At 43.7% G+C, this 19336-nt stretch overlaps 1 protein-coding gene across 1 annotated transcript in view; it reads left to right on the top strand.

The window, feature by feature from the left end:
• BCL11B (B-cell CLL/lymphoma 11B) overlaps nucleotides 1-19336 on the top strand; it is a 91498-nt gene that overhangs the window by 23614 nt on the left and 48548 nt on the right. Inside the window, exon 3 of the mRNA XM_017729058.1 lies at nucleotides 18514-18729. Coding sequence (XP_017584547.1) covers nucleotides 18514-18729 — 216 coding nt within the window. The remainder of the gene's footprint in view (nucleotides 1-18513; nucleotides 18730-19336) is intronic.

Raw genomic sequence — 19336 nt, 5'->3', positions numbered from 1 at the left:
TCATTTTTTCCTTTCAAGACCCACTTTTTGTTTCCCGTTTTCTAGACTGCCTTATTACTACCTCATAAAAAGAGTTAGAAACTGAAGGGAAGTTTCCTGAGCAAGAAGGAGTTTTTTTCCTTTTGTTTTATTTTTTCCTCCCCCCCTATGTCTTGGCCTGGCGCCAACCTGTCTTTCAACAAGTAGAGAGCCATTCCAAGTTGAAATTTATAGAGCAGAGTCCAGGTTCAAGGGCTGAAGCCCGCCAACAGCTCCAGCCTCTTTGTTACTGATTAATTCTGCAAGGGGTTCAGCTGGTTTGCTCACTTCTGCCCGCTCTTCACAGCACCGCAGCGCTTCCGAGCCGGCTGCCGCTGCTTCGCCCTCCCCTGCTTTTCAGCAGGGCTTTATTCCCTCATTGTATAGCATGCCCCCCAAATGCATTTTAACCCCATGCAGTTCAAGCTGCATTGAGTTGACTTTCTAGCAAAAATTACAAAACATCCTTTCCCTCTTTCCTCCATTTTTTCCCCCTCCTTTTTTACTTTTTTTTTTACTTCTTTTTTTTCCCCCTACAGCTGATTTTAAATGTCTGGAGCTTCCCATTTCCCTTCAGTTCATATTAATGATTGCTTCTTGGCATCGGTTGGAACCCAAGTTCCCAGGTTTTAATTACTTTACTCAAATGCACACAGTGGAGCAAAATAGTTTCTTTCAGCTTTACCTGCAAAGGATGTTTCCTGTCTCAGTGAGGGGGTTTTCCTCATGGAGGGATTTGAACGGCAGAAGTTTTCAAGTGGTCTCAATATGGGGCCCCACAAGAGTGAGTGTGGGAGGTGAGGGGGTGAAAGAGCAGTAAGAGAAAAGAGAGAGAAAAAAAACCAAACAAAAACCTAAACCAAAATAGATTTTGGGAAAGTACCTTGAAATGAGGATGGTCCCAATCCTGCAACAAATTGGATGTCAAAGCACAACCTTATTGACGTCAATGGGGGTTTTGCCATTGGCTTCGGCGCAGGCCGGATTCCATCCTCAGCCTGCACTGAGCTGTAGGTACGCCAACAGTGCTCTGCAGTCAGCGGCATTACTGATGTGCAGAAAGTTAAGCATGTCTGTAAGCGTTGGCAGGATTAAGATCTGTGCTGGTATTTTCAGACCAAGTGAAATGCATGTAGGAGTTTTTTAAAGAAGAAAGTGCATGGGAGTTTAAAAAAAAGGGAGAATATAGCCGAGCCTGCCATTTTTAAGTGCCTTGGGGAAAAACCTGGGTTGCTATTAAAAATATCGGAGGACTAATGTGTTACTAATTGTGACACAATTAACTTCTTAAAAGTATTTGATTGTGAGTCCCGAGAAAACAAAAAGATGGAGATGAACAGCTAGAAATTCAGGCCTGTGTTTCAGTTAAAACATTTCTTTTCTATTAACTAGGAATAAAAGCAAGCCTAGAGGTTCAGTTTACCATGCATCTTGGTTACTTTGTTCCTAGAAGTCTACTTTTTGTGGGTTATTGAAAGAATTAAAAAAACAACATCAAGGAAAAGCAGCTCAAACCCAGTAGCTGTCTGAGACCCCTGTATGTGGCTTTACCACACAGCTCTTAAATTCCTGTTTAAACATTTCTCAAGAGCTGTTTCTCAGGAAGTTAAAATATGTGCTGTTTGTCTCTAGCAGATTAAAAGTTTACCTTTAATGTGACAGCTTCTCAAATCTAGTGTTGGAAACATGCCTCTATTTTATGGTATTATGAAACAGGTCTGGAGCAGAAACAACATATTTAAGTAAGAGAGAATGAGATAGAATTTGTGGGTTTCTTTCTTTAATGGCTTATAAGCAGAAACCTCTTCTCTGTCTGTCTCTGAAACTTTTGTTCATACAAGTGGCCAGCACATGTAAACCACACTTTGAAATTTAACAGTTAACCTTAAAAAACATTAAGTTCAGCAAAATGGCTCTCCTTTCTTTTTTTCTATTTGTAATCTACAGACAGCTCTTTGTAATGATCTGGCAGAGGACTCTAAAGTTGGTTGGGTTTTTTTTCTCCAAAACATTCGTAATTTCAGCAGTAGAAAACTGAAGCACACCCGAGCTCTGAGAAGGCTCTTTGACATCTGCCTCTGCCTGTGTGCTGATTCCCTGGGGTCCCATTTATAACAATCTAACAAGATAGAATCTGCCTTTGAGTATCAGTAAATATGGCTAAAGATCACAAAACTGTACTCATAATTGTTCAAGACTAAAAGGCAGAATATAGTGTTTGATTAATGCTTATGCTACAGGGCCTTTTTGCAAGAAAGAAGTTAAAACAGTAAGCCCCAAAACTCCCTTAAAAAACCCCTGAGCCCCCACTCCAGCTTCCAGACTCCTCTGGAGGAAGTTATCCTCATCATGCCAAGTTCATCATCTAAGATGATGCACGTTATTTTTGATTTTGAAGCTGATTGAGGATTCCTGATTGGAGCTGATTCTCCAAAGGGATGCACAATGGTTTTCTGTTAGCAGTGCTAGTACACAGGAGCAAAATCTTTACTGGCCACCAGAAGCACCCATCCCTTCAGGGGATTTTGACAGTGCATTGTCTTGGACTGGCCTCATCCTTACCCTGTCTGCTCTGTGGCTAAGGAAAAACATCCTCAATCTGCAATGCTCCCTATCCAACAATTAACATCCACTAGAAATAATTTGGCAAGGGGAAGTCATGGATGCAGTGGTGGTCAGAGACCCCTAGCAAAGGCACCTGCTTGTTTTGGAAGAACTGATGAGCTGGATTGATGAAGCCTGTGGGCTGGGGCCTTGAGGCTGTTTGGGTTAGGGTTTTTCCGGGCAGCCGGCAGCTTGTAACAGACGTTACCTGGGTGGGGCAATTCACTGGTTGACCTCACTCCCTCTGGGGGAAGCTTGGGAACCGCTATTGTCTTCACTTTTGGGAGACTTCCCTGCTATCTGGAAAGGTTTACTTCCTTGAGAGATAGATGGATCTGTTTCCATCTATCTCTCAAGATAGAAGTAAGGTCTAGAAGTGGCAGAGATGACAGTGGAAATGCACAAAGAGATGATGTGGGGGAGAGTCGGTGCTAGTCTGCATTCAGGGCTGGTCCCTCTCAGAGGCTCCTGCCAGAGCAGGTCCTGGAAGGAGCCAGTGGTGGGGCTGGGTGCTGGCCAGGGTGCCTGGGGGATGCGCTGAGAGAGGGGTTGTGACTTTTGCAGTGAAAACCCCATGATTTGGGGAATGGGGAAAGGGTACAGAGGGAAAACCTGGAAGATGTGCGTATGCTCCAGTGATTGTTTCTCACTGAGGAAGCTGTGGCCTTGAGGGTGAGACAGTTACTGCGGTGCGCAGAGAACTGTGCTAGCAGAAGTACCACCCCAGTGTGCCATGACGGGAGAACCTTGGCACTTCTAGAATCACGCTTAAATACTTCTGCTTCCCACCCTCCTGTCCCTATGCTTCTCCCAGCCCTGGCTGTGTGATGACAGTGCAGAGCAGAGCCTAAACCCTGTAACCCTTCTGTAGGACAAGTTGGTGTGGTTTGATGGGTGAAGTGCAGAAGACCATCAGCCCTTTCTCCCATCCTGCAGCCCCAGCTTTGTTCCCGGGAGCTGAACAAGTCCAGGAATTTTTAGTGCTAGTTGCTCTTGCTTTTAACTCTCCCGTCTCTGCCAGCACCAGCTTTAAGATGCCCACAGGAGATATGCACTCTCATTTCTCAGATGAGGCAGAAAAGATGTGAATGGGTTTATTTTCCAAAGTGCCCAGCTGCATCCGGCAGGGAATTGGGCCAGCCTGCAGCACTCAGCACCCTTCTGGATAAGGCCACAGGTACTACTGTCCAAAATTCCAGCGGGGAGCAGGGGAGGGCAGCAGGTCTGTGGCTGGGAGAACTGTCCTCTGGTTCATTGCTCACAGCCCTACCTGTTTGTATGTGCGTGGGTATTTTTGAACAAGCCCTGATCCCTTTGAGTCTCTGTGCTGTTCCCCCCATCCCCAAACTCCTTGGCAAAGAGTTTGGATTAAACAAAAATGAAGTCACAGGCCAGGCATCGGGGAAGGCAGTGGTGTCTCCCATCCCCTCTCACAGCCTGCACTGATTGGTGCGGATGGGTGGAGGATGTGAGGCTTCATGCCACTTCCTGGGGCCTCGGCAGCATTGCCACTGTGGGCACAGTGCCAGGAGATGGCCTCTCCCTCATAAATAAAGGATCTAAGGAAATTTCACTTGTGAACATGTCATATGGCCCTTTCTCATGTGGGTAGTTGTGAACCCCAGAGCTGGGTGGCTCAGGTGAGACCCTGTCTGAGTTTGGCTGGTGCCCTCACCTCCACTCTGGGTGTTGGTTCCAGAGGAGCTGGGACTCCTCTGTGCTGTATTCCCGCAACTGGGTGCTGAGGAAGAGAAGGAGGCAGGGGGAAAAGGGCGGGGGGGGGAGGGGAAAAGAGAAAAGATCTGTGACAAAATCATGCGACACCCACGTAAATATTGTTTGTATGAATTGGGTCCTTCATCTTTTGTTAGCAGCAGCTTGTTAATTAACAGCAGATTAGTGCTGCTTTCTTCTGACACATGAATATATTTTGGGCTAGAAAATACTTGTACTCCATAAAACTGTGTGACTGAACAATTCAGAAAGTACCAGCGGAGCGCCGTAATGGATTCCCTTTTCATCCCCTCCCCCCTTCCTCCTCCTCCTCCTGCTCTAAACGCAAGCAGATTTCTGCAGTCTAGTGCAGAAGAGACATGTTAAACACAGCTAAATAAATCATGTTTACTCTTGGCGTTCTTGGTAGTGAAAAATCTGTTGGCTGTTTTTACTTCCTTATTTCTCAGCATTTGCTTCCTACCTGTTTTTGAGCCTGTGCCCAGAAATAGTAGTTTTGTCAAACGAGTAGATTATGCCAACCAGCAGTTCCCTCTGCCAAGGAAGCTGCTGGATCACAAAACCTGGTGACTTCTTTCTTAGAGTGACACTGAGATTCCCACTCTTCCTCCCCCCCACTCCCTATTAGAATATATAATAAAAGTATTAAAATCTGGAGAAGGAGAAAATGTAACCAGATCCTGGCACTTAAGAGCCCAGATTAAGGAAAGTTGAACTTCTGTTCCAGAAGCCCTTCTTTAAGCTGTTTGTGGAGGTGAAAGTGCTGGAGATAGCAATAATAGGAACCAGACATTTTCCCTTTCCCGTTATCATTCTCTCCCCCCGCCCCCCCCCCCCCCCCCCCCCAAATGGGAGTGGGTTTTCTTTTACAGTTTTTCTGGTTTCTTTTTTTTTTCTTTCCTTCCCTCTACAGAGAACTTTACAGCTGGAAAGGAGAGGTAACTAAGCCGTTATTTAACCAAATTGGCTCTGCTGTTGCAGGCAGAGGGTGAACTCTAGTTTTTGGTCTGAATTCTGCTCCTGACCCTGCATACTTGGGTGGCCCTGCTCGAGTGAGGGGCTGAGCTTCCTTTGCAAGATGGAGTAAATGCAAGTGTGAAAAAGCAATGCACAGTGCATGTATATATATATACACACACACAAATATATATATAAACCAAATATATATAGTGTGGCACATTTGCTGTCATCAGCAGAGTTGTGTTGAGTGGAGGGGAGTGTAGCCCAAAAGATAAATAACTCAATTTTCACAGAATCCTGGGTATTAAGTGCTCCTCTTTGACCCCAGGTGACAACTTTTGAGCCTGAACCCATATTCCTCACTGCTGTTATCCCAGGTGTCAGTGATCCCAGATGTTACTGTAATATGGATTATGAGCCTGGTGGACTCTCCCTGTTTAGTTTTAAAATTAGAAAAAAGATCCGTTTTCCCATCAGAGCTTTGCATGTATTTACTCTTTGATCACATTGGAAGGGCCTTATCCTGTCTCCAGAGAAGCTTTAGTTCTGCTTTCAGTGGTAACAGGGATCTGGCCCGTGCTGAATATTAGCATTTTAATGGCTTACTTAAAACCCCATTGCTGGTACACTCACAGGGCTCCCGGCAGGAGAAGAGTCCAGCTCTGGGGTTTTGCAAAGCGATGTTGCAGGCTGCAGTGCCTGCTGAAGGAGAGGAGCCGGGATAGCCCATTTGTCATAGATTATTAGTATTGTCAATAATAACATGTCTACAGAAGCCAAATTAATTCCTTCTTCCACTTAGTACTAAGTCCAAGAAATGCCAGATCAGTTTCAGAACAGGGGGAAAAATAAACAGAATCAAAGTTTGTATATTATGATCCCTCTGAATTTCTGGTGGGAATACTCTGTGATAGAAATGATATTTCCATAGAGGCACTGGCTGCCAGTTTGCTTAATTACATTAAATAGTGGTATAAACCTCTGCAGAACATAAACCTCTGTTACAGCCAGTCATTAGAATATTGAATCATAAGGAATAATGATACCAGTGCTAACGGGTTACAACAATCTTTATTATATTAGTGACTGAAGTGTTATTTAAAAAATAAGGTTTGTTGTAGTGGTTTAGGTGTGCATGCATATTTTCTCTGATCACCTATTAAGAGACTGAAGACTGGATTTGAATTTATTACAGGCAAATAAAGGGCTTGCTTCAAGGAAGAACTACTAGATCGCTGCTTATGATTTTACAATTTGATTCCACTTGTCCTTAAGGAAGGTTCATAATGCTTACTGCGGAAATACCATCTACATCTAGAAAATTAGGGTTAAAAGGATGACTTTGTTGAAACTAATTACAGGCTGGTTCAGCTTTTTAGTTGGTGACATTTTAGAGATTTTGCTCGTAACACAAGAGGTTATAGAAAGATTTGGTTAGACTGTGATATACAGCAATAAGCTGTCATTTGAGTATATTGACATTTTCATCAGATACAAAAAAGTCTACTCAGCTTTATTTTACTGTGGTGATAGTTATGAATTTAATATTGCTTCCTCATGCTAACCATGGATTTTTGAAGCAATTCTCTTGCCTCACCTTGTTTGTACAGTATGTCTGGTTTTTTTATACACTTTCCTGGCTAAGTGTATTCAGCTTCCGTTTCGAGCAGACTTGATAATAAGCCTTTTTGTGTCTTATGCTTTTATGTTATGGAGAAAGATGCTATTCTGTACAAATAATGGGTAAATTGAGAGGTACAGGAAAATCTGGTCCAGAAAATATATACCTCAGAAAAAAATTCTTTATGTAGAATGGTTCTTGGTTTCTTGTACTTTGCTCTTAGTTTTGTGTCAGAGTGAAAGGATTACAGGGTTATTATTATACTGCACTTGTGTTTTACCTCTCCTGGTGCAGGGTTAGGTTATCCTGTCTAATTAGTGCTTGTGACTGGGCAAATTCTGTTTGGATCCAAGTCTTTGGGTAAAACTTCATTGTTCTCTTTAGCAGGGGGACTGGGCACAAGTTTCCAGCATGCTTCCTTGTACAAATGAAACTGGTTCACTATTCCCTTTTTTTTACTTACATTATAGTCTGAACTAAATTCCTGGTTGCTGGTTTATTTATCTGTTTTCTTTCATTATTTAAAGCTAGTTAATTTCCTAGCCTCTTTTCCATTCAGAGAGCATTATTTGCTTAGTTGTGCTGGTGTCCAGTGAACTGAAGACTGGATCTCTAGATCCTCAGTGTTCTTCTCATTTGCTGGATTGTTTTACCATCTCTAGATGATCGGTCTGCTCTTTTAATTTGACAGATTCCATTATCAGACTTGGGGCCACTCGTACACACATAGCTGGAGTAGTTTTCCCCTGAGAGATCCAAAACTCAAAGGGAACCTTCATTTTAAAAATATCTGCTGCGCCCTCCCTCCTTCCCTCCCCAGTCGCTCGCTCTGCTTTGCTTTTTCAAGTTTTATTGGTGTTAGTGAATTGCTCTTCTAAGTGTGAAAGTGCTCCATGCACAAGGAAAAATTTGAAAATTGTGTGCCTATTCATGCCCCCCCCCCCCCACTTATTTTAGAGTTGCATTACTTTAAATCTGATGTGTGCATTCACACTAGGCAGGTAGACTATTTTCCACATAGAAATTCAGCACTTACAAAGTGTCTACACTTACATTGCTTTTGGCTAGGGGTGAGCCAAAAAACCAGAAGCTGTGATTCTCTCCCAAAGCTAATTGTTTCTGTATATTAAGTTTGTCCATCTGTGCTGTGCAGGGACATGGCATCACCTGATGGTTCTCCTTTGCATTTCCAGCAGTGAAGCAGTTAACAGTGCTGCTGCTTAATATATTGCTGTTACAGAGTCTTTTTAGTTTCCAGGACATTTAACTAAATCAGGTGGATGTCATTAGCCGATTTTCACAGATGGGGAGACTGAGGCACAGAGGGGCAGAGTGACTTCATCTGCTTCTTTTTCCTCAAGTTCCCTCCCATTCCAGGAATTGCTTTTGCTGCCAAACAGCTGAAGAGCTGCTAAAGCCTCATTTTGCCTAATTCCGTCAAGTTTTTTTAAATTATTATTATTTTTTATTGTGAGAGATAGGGACAAAATTTAAAACTATGAGTAGAAAGCAAACTTCAGAGTGAGGCAGTTACTTACCCAAGCAGCAAATCCTGCTGTTCTCTTTTCCAGAGGCCATATTCAGCCTGAGGATATATGTTTGCAATGCAGCATCTGCCAGTGTGTGAGTGGGACTGTTCTGAATGGCCAAGGCAGGGAGGTCCACTGATGTTAACGACTCCTGCTTATCTGTGGCTCTTCCCTGGCCACTTCAGTTCCTTCATTTTAACCTCCTGACCATCCTCTTGCGGCCAAGCCCTCTGGTTATTTGTAGTGGCATTTCTTGTTCTAGCTGCATAAATACATAATTTTGCCCTTTGGAAGCAGCTTTTTCCATCCACTGAGTTCCTTTATTAATTTCAGGGCCTGTTAAATTGCTACAATTTATATTGTAGTAGTTATATGTTTCAATTACATCAGAAATATTTGCTGGTAGATAGAAATATTCATGATATAATCAGGACTAAAATTTTTAGTTCCCACAAGGATTTTTACAACCATTGAAACTCCCCAGGACTTAATTACAAGAGTTAGGGAAAAAACTTGGGAAAATTGATGAACTGTTTATTGTCTACCCTTTATGCCTTTTGGAAAAAACCCCAAACCCTCCACAAATCAGGATGATATATTATTATTGTTATTGTTGTTATTATTATTATTATTATTATTATTTGTTGGTTTATTGTGGTAGCTTCTGGACATTGCAGCTCAGATCAGGCTGCCTTGTGTTAGACACTCTGCATCCCCAGAGTGAGAGCTGGGCTCTACTTGAGAGCTTGTTGGGGCTGAACAGACCAGACGGGCAGTCAGTGGGAAGCTGAGCTCCAGGAGAGAATGTGCCATAGCCTGGGTGCCTCATGCCCTGGGGTGTGCACCCCAGCCCCCTTCCCAGCCCAGTGGTCTGCAAACCACCCTCCCGAGATGAGGAAACTCCCTGGTTTCCTGTGTTATATTTTTAGCACATCTGCTGATATGTCATATATACTCATGCCTTATGAAGGTTTTAGGCCAAATACTGCCCTGTTTTCCCATGCTCTTGCTCCCAGGTGCTCTCATAGCAAAGGGATGTGGTCCTCCTGGGACAAAGGCTTGTGTTGGTGGGGTGGGCAGAGGGCACAACAGGGGGAGGTGATGAAGGCTGCCTTGGGGTAGGCGAGAGTCCTTTTTCTTGTCTGTTTAATTGGAGTGAGCCAAGATGTTTCAGTTTTTCTCTTTTCATAGCACAGACAAGGGGTGAGGAGCAAGTTTAGATGAACATCAGGTGGGAGAGAGGCACAGGTAGTCCTGCAGGAGCCACTGTGGAGACCTGGCTCATAGGGATGCTGCCAGTGCTGCCACGTGGCACCTGGATACCCCTGGGGACCACCCACCCTGGCCCCTGAGTGACACCAGTGACAATCTACACCACTTTTTTCTAAAAGAGGGATTTTGGCACTGCAAAAACAGTCCTGCAGGCATAGTGTGGGCTACTTCTGTGAATTCACATGGTCTCAAGGTAAGCAAAATTCTCCACAGCCTGCCCTTAGTGTCCAAGCCTCCAAGATGTCATACACAAATATGTGGGTGACATCACATGGATTTTTACACGGTGAGACAAATTGCATGCACTTTAGATATATTGGGATATTATTAACCACACGGGGTGTTCCAAACTCAGTTTATTTATTTTTGTAAAGTACTTCCAGATCTTTGCGTGGAAGACACTAGAGAAATGAAAAGATTATTATTATTATTGTTATTATTGTTGTTGTTATTATTATTACAGCATCTAACTACTGACAGGCAATCACAGCTGCATGCTCAATTTAAGCCACTCAAATTTAGGGACTGATTTTTGCAATATGGACTCTTAATGCTTTTCCCCATTGACTCCATATGCAGAAATGTGTGTTCACCTGCCCTGTAGAAGTATCGTTATTCTCCAGAAATATGTAAATGGGGTACTTTTAAAGAAGAAATGAAAATATGGCATAAATTTGAAGTATTCACATTCGCGTGGTAGAATTCAACGGCCGTTTAAGAAGGGCTTCAAAGCAACCAACTGTAGGAGCTGGTAGTTGCTCCTCTGTCATTAAAAAAGAAAATGCACTGATTAAAATAAAGCCAAGGAATCTTGTAGACAAGGGATAACATTTATGGTGTTCAGGGGTCTGACACGAGCTGCAAACAGCCCAGGAAATGGAGATCTGAGTTTCACAGTCAAACGTTTTAATCAGTACGATTGTGCACAGCCACTGCCGCATGTGTGTTATGTAATATCATGCTTCACCCGCCCACACGCACCCAGAGACAACAGACATCTTCGAAAGGTCTTGGCATTATTCAGAGCAAAGACTCCCAGCAATACCCCAGCATGGTGTTTAACCTTATATTTACTTACATTTAGGCTTTTTTTTTTTTTTTTTTCTCTCATTACTTTCCTTTTTCCCCCCTGTTCTTTCCTGTGGTACATTGATAGTGAGTATTTTTGTATCTCCAAAAATGGAGCAGATATAGGGGAAAAAAATCCCATTAGCTATATAATGTGTTTTCATGACAGCTTTGAATGTTCTGATCATGTCCATTTTTTGCATTTTGTAGCATTGTCCTTATGCTTTACAGTAATTATTTTTGTTTTAAGTATAGTTGAAATTTTACATTCTGAAGACACCAATTAATTATTAAGTGGTACTTAGCCTATGCTTTCTTTAGATTTTTAAATAAGAAATAATTAACCAGAGTTTTTAAAGGTCTGCAGAAAAGGCAAACAGGCCTGTGAAACCCCAGGATCTAATAACAAAAAGGTGAGTTGGTTTTCCAGTACCCTAAGAGTTTGAAGATATCCTTACTCTGAGTAACAGAAAGAGCTCAACTACATTTCATTCTGGTATAATGTAGCCCTGAAGTTAACTGTTTTTCAAAGAAAGACAAAAAAAAATTAGCTGGCTGCTAATTAGATGTATTTTAACTGCAAAGTCATTTTAGCAGCTAATATTGTTACTATGTGCTTCAGTGTGAATCCTTAGTGAAGCTATTAAACTGTGAGAACCTGAACTTATCAGACATTTTATAATGCGACTGAATTTTTGTATCCTTGTTCAGAAATCTGTGGGGAGTGGAGGACCTTTCTGGCTCAGACATGGAAAACACATTTTTTATCAACTGATTACCAGGGTGGGCAGCTGAGACCTCCTTGCACCCTCCTTTTCAGTTTTTTTCTTGCTTTCTTTTCCCTCCTTCTCATGCAAATAATTGAGGGACATATTTTGACAAGACTGGGACTGCTGACTTTTAAGCCCTTTATCCAAGGAAAGGGATTTAACAGCAGGGACTGGTCTTGGTTATTTCAGGATACTTACGTCTCCTGCCTGTTGTATACAACAAGTTGGCGATTCTCAGTAGCCAGGAGGCTCTCAGCATCAGGCAGGCTCCTGCTTTTGCAAAGCAATAGCCCATAGCAGACAGTGGGCTTAACCATCATTTTCCTATCTGTTTCTCACCCAGGATTCTTACTTTGTAATTGCTGGGTTGGATTTCTCAGGGTTTGGGTATTTCCCCCCATCTTATTGCATCGGTTGATTTTATTCTCCTTTGCTCTCTAAAACAAAGTGACTGATACAATATCCAAACTGATGAAAAAGAAGGTGATTTTTTTCCCCTTTATTTGCTCAGATTTGAATTAGGTTATCTGCCTATCTTGTTTATGAAATTTTGTGCTGTCTTTTCTGCACAGACTGTGACTCCCAAATCTTCCACAGCTCCATTTCCATATTCCTGCGTGCTTGTTCTTTGTTAATCACTTGGCAAGCGCTTATTTGAATATTAAAAATTTCTTTAATCATCAAAGGCAGGAGCACAGCTTCATGAATATTCATATTTTTTCCCTCCTCAGACTGGATTCTAGTTCATTACCCTGCAGTAAAGCCAAACAGTCATCAATCGCGCTCATTACAGCCGCTGGCGTTTTGATTGGCTGCCTGCTGCTGGTAGCCTGCGTCCCCCATCCTCCCGCTCTCCTCCATGAGCTGTCGTGTACCTGCCAACAACAACAACAACAAAAAAAAAATATCAACAATGCAAGAATAAATTTCTCCGGTTGAAAAACAACTTTGCAAACTTGTCAAGCAGTCCTCATCACTTTTTTTTTTTTTTTTTGGTTTTACACCAAAAATTAAAAAAAAAATTAGAAGGGAGAAACTTGAGCTTTAGAGATGAATATTTGTCAAGAGAGTTGACGTAAGTTTCATTTGCATAATGACTTTGTACTTCTGCATTAATAAAATTTGCATATGAAGCCATGTTAATTACTCCTGATCATGCTTTTTGCATTCATGCATAGTAATTTTCTCCGACTTGTGAGAATTAATGTCTTGGCATGGGGGGAGGAAGGGGGGGAGTTGGGGTACTGTCAAATTTCTGTGCCAGTGCCCCTCACTCACTCTCTTTCTCCTCCTTGCTCACCATGTTGCCGTTCTTGATCTATGACTCATTTATGCATTATCATTCGAAATTCTTGGGAGAAAGAAATGTATCAATTCAAAGGGAATCCTTGTCTGCCAAAATGAAAAAATCTCAGAGCAAAATACAACAGGAAATCTCTTCCTGCCCTCCTTCTTCTCTACCCGGTGCAACTTTTGCATTTCCAGCTTCAGCAAAGTTTTAGTCTAAGCATCATAATCAGTGTGGGGAAACTGCTCCCAAACCACTGTGCTGGGGGGAGAGGTGAAGGCTGGTGTGCAGGTGTGTCTGGCCGAGTGCTGGACTCTGGGTGTGGGTGTGTACACTAGTGTGTCTGCCCACACCATGGAGTTGTTCTGCCTTTCCTGGGGGATGCCGTGTGCATCTGCCCCTCGCAGGGTGTGCGGGCAGTGCTCTGCTGGCTGCTGCTGGAAGCGTTTGTACATGTGTGTTTCTGTATGTGTATGTGTGTGCTTGTGTGCGTTTGCTTCCCCAGCTCTGTTGGTGTCTGCATAAAGAGACATGACAGAAAGACAATACTATCAGTTGAGAACAGTCCACAGGAGAGGGTGTGATACAGATAAGACAACTTGTTTTAGAAAAAGCTTGGAAAAAATCTGTTGGAGAGATTAGTGGATAGATTTGTCTATCATTTTTGGGAGTGTCTGCTCAAACCTGCTGCAATGGTTCATGTAAAACCCATCTCAGAACATCTGCAGTATTTTCCCTGAACATGACGGGCACAGGGCAGGGATGAGGCTTCAGCCTGCACTCCAAATTTGTAGCCGTACACTGTTTGAGCAGATGTTTTTTCTTTTTATTGAAAGAAGAGTTTTTTAATAATGGAGCTGAGCTTTATTCTCTAACCAGCTATTGATTGGACTTTGTGTCACCAGACAGGCACAGAGAAACACACAGAAAAACTTGGTTCGTGCCCTGTTAAGTGCTCACACGTCTGCCTGTGCACCTGCCAGTCTGCCGGTACACAGATACACACCCAGGCACCCACCCAGCCAAACACTCGGCACCCCTGGTTCACACCAGCTACGTGTGGCTGCTATTACATGTGACATCGGATGTAAAGCCAGGTCTCCTAATTTAAGATTGCTTCCCCTGGTCTAAGCCATGCTGAGGTGGGACATTGTGAATGCTGCTTTGGCTCCATCTTTGTGTTTTGCTCAGGGACTTTTCTGCATGTGTGCCACAGGAGCATGGTGTTTTACATACACCATATCATATGGCCAGCCATGCCTAGGCTCAGGGAGAGGGGCAACAAAAGGATGCAATTTATGCCTTGATTGTGGCTTTTGTCAGGTTCATCTAGGCTTTTATGTTCATTTTCCATCTGGGGTCATGTCCAATTTACCTTATTTTCTTCTTTGCAAGTTTAAAAATAGCAGAGAGAAAAAAAATTACTCTTAGTGGTGCATGGGAGTCAACATCACCTGTGAGCTACTGCCATGTACAGGCTCTGAGGATATGCTGAGCCTGTTTAAAGCACAAGAACAAAATCTTCCTTTACCGTCAGCAATGCAGATGCTTTATTTACATGGTGACAGTCCCTGTGCGTGTTTCACACTCATGCTATGTGCAAAACTCCCCTTCTCATCCGTGCAGAATGAATGCAGAATATATAATTGAGATCTGCAGTGCAGGTGAGTGATTTCCCAGTGCTGACCCAAGAGGAAAATCAAGCCTCACACATCGTGTCAGGGATGTCCAAGCGAAACAATGCTGCATGTGTGTGCCCGCTCTCCCCATCCAGATGGGATATTTGCCTCTAAGATTGCCCTGCAGTTCTTGCGGTTTGCTTTCCCGTTAGTGCTGACTGTGGCTGTGCCCTTTGTGGCAGTCAGGGGCTCGCAGGTGTGTTTTCTCTTTGAAACCTCTGTGCAATGTGATGTGGTCGATCGGATGTAGAATTCCAGAGATCAGCTCCACTCCCGTGCCTGTTGCTGTGTGGGCTGAGCAAAAAACTCTCAGCACCACCTTAAGATTGTATGTATGCATGTATGTATGTATGTATGTATGTATCTCTATATTTTTATGTTTGTTCATTTTGTGTTTGTCTGTCACCTGTAACAGTTAAGTTGAAGAGCCTCCATCTTCATTTTCAGCTTTAAATAGACCCTTTATGGGATAAAAATCACACACAGGATCCCACAGAGAGGAGCTGAAGAGATGAAATGGGAATATGTTCCTAGCAGATACAAGTTGAGTATTTTTGAACTCAACTGTTATTTGTTCTATAGCTATGAAGAGGTATCGTGTACCTAATGGTGGACCCCTCCTTTTCTCCCTGCCTTTTCTTGAGGCCACTGGATATGATTTCCATCTTCATGATTTTCCACTTGATCTGATTCTGTAGGACTGTCCTGATTAGTAACAAAGAAGTGAACCTTGAAGTGGTAGTAAAGAGGCGGACGAATCACCTGATTTGACTTTGACTGTAGGGGCAGACTCAAGTCTCCTGGTCTGGCAGCTGCATGATATTTGTCTCTTAGTGCTGGACTCAGGACTGGTGGTGGTAATCCCTGATCATCTCATGCCAGAGTCTCTCTAGGTCCACTTTTCTTCTCCCTTGCCAACACTTTTGTGATGCTAGGTTAACAATTTTTAGATTTCCTCACATATACATCAAATCATAGAATCACAGAATGGTTTGTGTTGGAACAGACCCCCCTGCCATGGTCAGGGACACCTAAAAGACCCATTCAACCTAGTCTTGAGCACAGCTTCTCTGGGCAACTTGTTCCAGTCTCTCACCACCCTCACAGTAAAGAATTTCTTTGTAAAACCTAATCTACACCTTCTCTGTCAGTGTAATGCCATTGTCCCTTGACCTATCACTACATATCTTGTAAAAAGTTCCTTACTGGCTCCCTTGTCAGCCCCCTTCAGGTACTAGAAGGCTTCTATAAGGTTACCCCAGAGACTCTCTTCTCCAGGCTGAGGACAAGAAAAAGACCTTCTGAGTGACAGGTTCAGTTCCATCCATTCACTGGCATCTGGTTCACACAGTCCTTCTGGTAAAATTGTTAGGTACCTTGTTAAAACAGATTGCTGTTTTGCCCCCAGTACCTCTTTTGGGAAGCTTACATGATCTCTTTGACCAGATGGTGAGAAACCTCCTATTTGAGACCTTTATTCCCTTTCCACACCAGACATGTGCTTACTAAGACCTGGGAGGACCTCCCTGTACCCACTTGGTAAGAGCTTTTTGCATTTTCTTGCACACCTCAGGGCTGTGCAGATTGCATTAAATTCATTGCCAGTAGACATGTGGGACACAATAGGGCTAGAGAGGAGGCTGTTACTCTCAAGGTAGTGCTGTGTGCCAGGGCCCACCGACCTCCACATTAAAGCCCCATGCAGTGGAGTCGGATGGTGCATTTGGTGGGCTTCATATAGTTTCTCTGTGTGATTATCTCCTTCAAAACCCGTAGTAAGGCATCATAATATATATAGGGCCAAGTGGCTGCAAGACCTGTGCCCTTAGTCATGGTGGGACCACAGACACAGCTCAGTATAACCTGAGATGTAGCTGCCCTGTGGTTCTACTCTAAATCTCCATTTCAAGCTCATGACTTTCCAAGCAATGACAAGTGCCCAGGCAGCTCAACACAGCCTAGCTATTTTTATTGTATTAGGAATACAAGATACAATTGTTAAGTCATTGGAGGGAATCTGTATTATTATTTGCTTATTCCATGAAAAAAGCAAACATTATTTACATCTGTTACAGTGGCAGTAGGGTGGTACCTACACACATAGAAATCCATGTCCAACATCAGTTTCCACATGCATAGTGCACTGTCTTGCCAAAAATGCAATGTAGGTATGATCTGGATAGCAGTTATCATTACCTGCTTGTATAGTACTTCCAGAGAGATCAAAGAGTTACAAAAGTCAAACGACAGAGCTCCCAAAATAAAAAAAAGTCCTTCCTTGTCCCACAAGCCCCAGAGATGGCTTCTATTTAAAACCAGTCCTCACAAAAGAGCACAAATTTCATCCTCGATGCTTGAAGCTCAAGTATTTACACAGGGAATTTAGACTCTTCACTTGTGGTTTTGGCAAAAGCTTCACACAAATGTTTTGCACTGGTGGTCTCTTAGCCATTTAAGATAAACGCCAAAATCAAATGCAGTCCTTGCAGACTGGAGCGCTGGATGCTGTGCCAAGGATGAAGTATCCCCATTTGCCTCACATGTGTAGCTGTCAGATCAACATGCACGCCTGGTTTCCAAATAGGGACTCTCAAGGTGGAGAGACTCCCTTGGAATATGTTGCATGTTTAGGGTCACAAGGAGCATGGATAAATATTCTTCCTTGCTGCCACAGTGTGGGTTCCTTTAGCAAATGTTGTTTTTTCTAGGGTTGGAGGGAACACAGATAAATATTTCTTCTTGCTGCCATGGTGTTTGCCTCTATCTGCAAGGTGCACACTCATGCACAGTCAGAGATGCCACCATTTAGAAAGAAAGCATTTGCCAGAAGGTACCCCACAATTAGCACACATATTTCCTGATCTAAATACAGGGGAAACTGTGGTTTCTGATCTACCACTGTGCGGTAACTATTGGCAAATGCCAGCTTTTTAATGGCGACTGCTCCACCACATATCTTCATTTAGAAACTGGCCTTGATTAGTAGCTACCCTTTAGTTAATAACTCAGTGGCAGGCATAGTATCAAATGGAGAGGTTAGGATTCCCAATGGATAGAAAGTGTGCCTTTCACTCAGCTTCCCTTTAAACTCTGCTAATTTGTGCCAGCCAAAAACAGGACTGCTACGTGATTTTATGTGTGTCTGTGTCTGTATTTGTGCAGGTATATGTCGATATTTAAGACTTGTATCTTAGTTTTTCAAAGTCACAGAGTTCAGTTTGGCCTAGTGCCAGGAGGAGCAAGCATTTCCAGTGGAGCAGGAGAAAACTCTTAAATACAGCTTTTAAATGGCAGGTGATTCCTAGAGGGGTTAAAAATAAATAATACGGTTGGAGGTTACAGTATCATCTTTTAGCTACCAGGAAAAAGGTTGTTCCCTTCCTTGCAGGCTCAGTAGGGAATCAGCCTGCATAATCGGGGCATGCAAAATGCACAACTGGCTGCAGCTCAAGCGGGAAGGCAGCGCATGGCCGCCAAGGCTTCCTTCTGGGAGCTCGGCTCCTGGCACCTCACTGAAGCCATTTGAGCTCTAAGTCACCTCACTTTGTCCGGGCTGGTGTGTGGAGCCTGCTTCAGCAGTGGCTCAGCAGAAAGCCTGCCCAGTTTTGTGTCAGCTCAGTGCATTAACCCAGCCATAAAACAATTATCCCCCTTTTGATTTGGTCCCTGAGCAAGTGCTGGTGGCGACGCCGCTGCCTCCGGCTCTTCTCTGTGCCAGGGCTGGCCATCCCCCACCTTCACCCCGCTCCATGCCCACACAGGCCCCCAGCCTGGGTTCACGGGTCCTCCAGGTCTCTTCTTATTCTTCCCCCACGGCAAGAGCCTGCCATCCTCAGCTGGACCCAGAGAGGGGTTCAGACCAAGCGTGTTGTGCGTTAGGCAGCCAGCCCCCACTTCGCTTGTTTGATGCCTCCTCTGTCCCTCCAAACTTAGATCCGACTGACAGTTTTTTCTATTGTTTTTTCTCCAGGGCCGTCCAGGCCTGCAAACCTGCCGGGGGCTCCCATAGCTGCCTCCTCCCACCCTCACACATCCGTGATCACGTCACCTCTCCGCGCACTGGCCTCCCTCCCGCCCTGCCTTAGCCTGCCCTGCTGTGGTGCACGTGCAGTCTCAGTTGGCGGGACTCAGACTGAGATTCAGACTGAGACGTCAGGCACATTTGGATGTCATTGTCAGTTGTCAGGTAATAGAAATACTTTTTTTTTTGTTGCTATCTGAAGGTCAGTAGTGCTGCCAAGTGATGTCGTCTTTGCTGTGGGAGAGCTGCCTTTGCTGGGTCGCATGGGGAAGGCAGAGAAAATGCCCCAACCCCCCCCACTTCCCTACCTCCTTCCGTCTCCACCCTGGAAGAGGATGGGGAGTGGGAAAGGGCATATGACTCCCTCCATTTCCCCATCCTACCTGCCCACTCTCTGTTGTCACCTGCGGCCACTGCCAGACCACTGTGCCATGTTGTGAACAAATGTCTGAGACTCCTCACAGAATGTGATACCCCAGTATCAAGATTTCATCTCTCTAGGCTGTTTATTTTAAGCTTAATTGGATAACATTTAACATCTGAGGTATTTTTATTTTCTTCTTTTTTGCCCTTCCTTCTCAATTATTCATATTAAAGGCTCTCCTCCGCATCCATGTGCACGCAGGATGTATGTGCTCCATGCTATTTTCTCCCTTGCTTTGAGAAAATGCTCCTTGGTAACTCACCATGCATCCCTGGCCTCTACCCCATCAGCTTTTCTTTTCCTCTATTCCTTTTGGATGTCTGACTTTTGTCACCACAAGGAGGGGAA

The sequence above is a fragment of the Corvus brachyrhynchos genome, unplaced genomic scaffold, assembly GCF_000691975.1.
Source record: "Corvus brachyrhynchos isolate BGI_N302 unplaced genomic scaffold, ASM69197v1 scaffold1, whole genome shotgun sequence".
Taxonomy (NCBI): domain Eukaryota; kingdom Metazoa; phylum Chordata; class Aves; order Passeriformes; family Corvidae; genus Corvus; species Corvus brachyrhynchos.
This window is presented reverse-complemented; position numbering and strand designations above follow the sequence as displayed.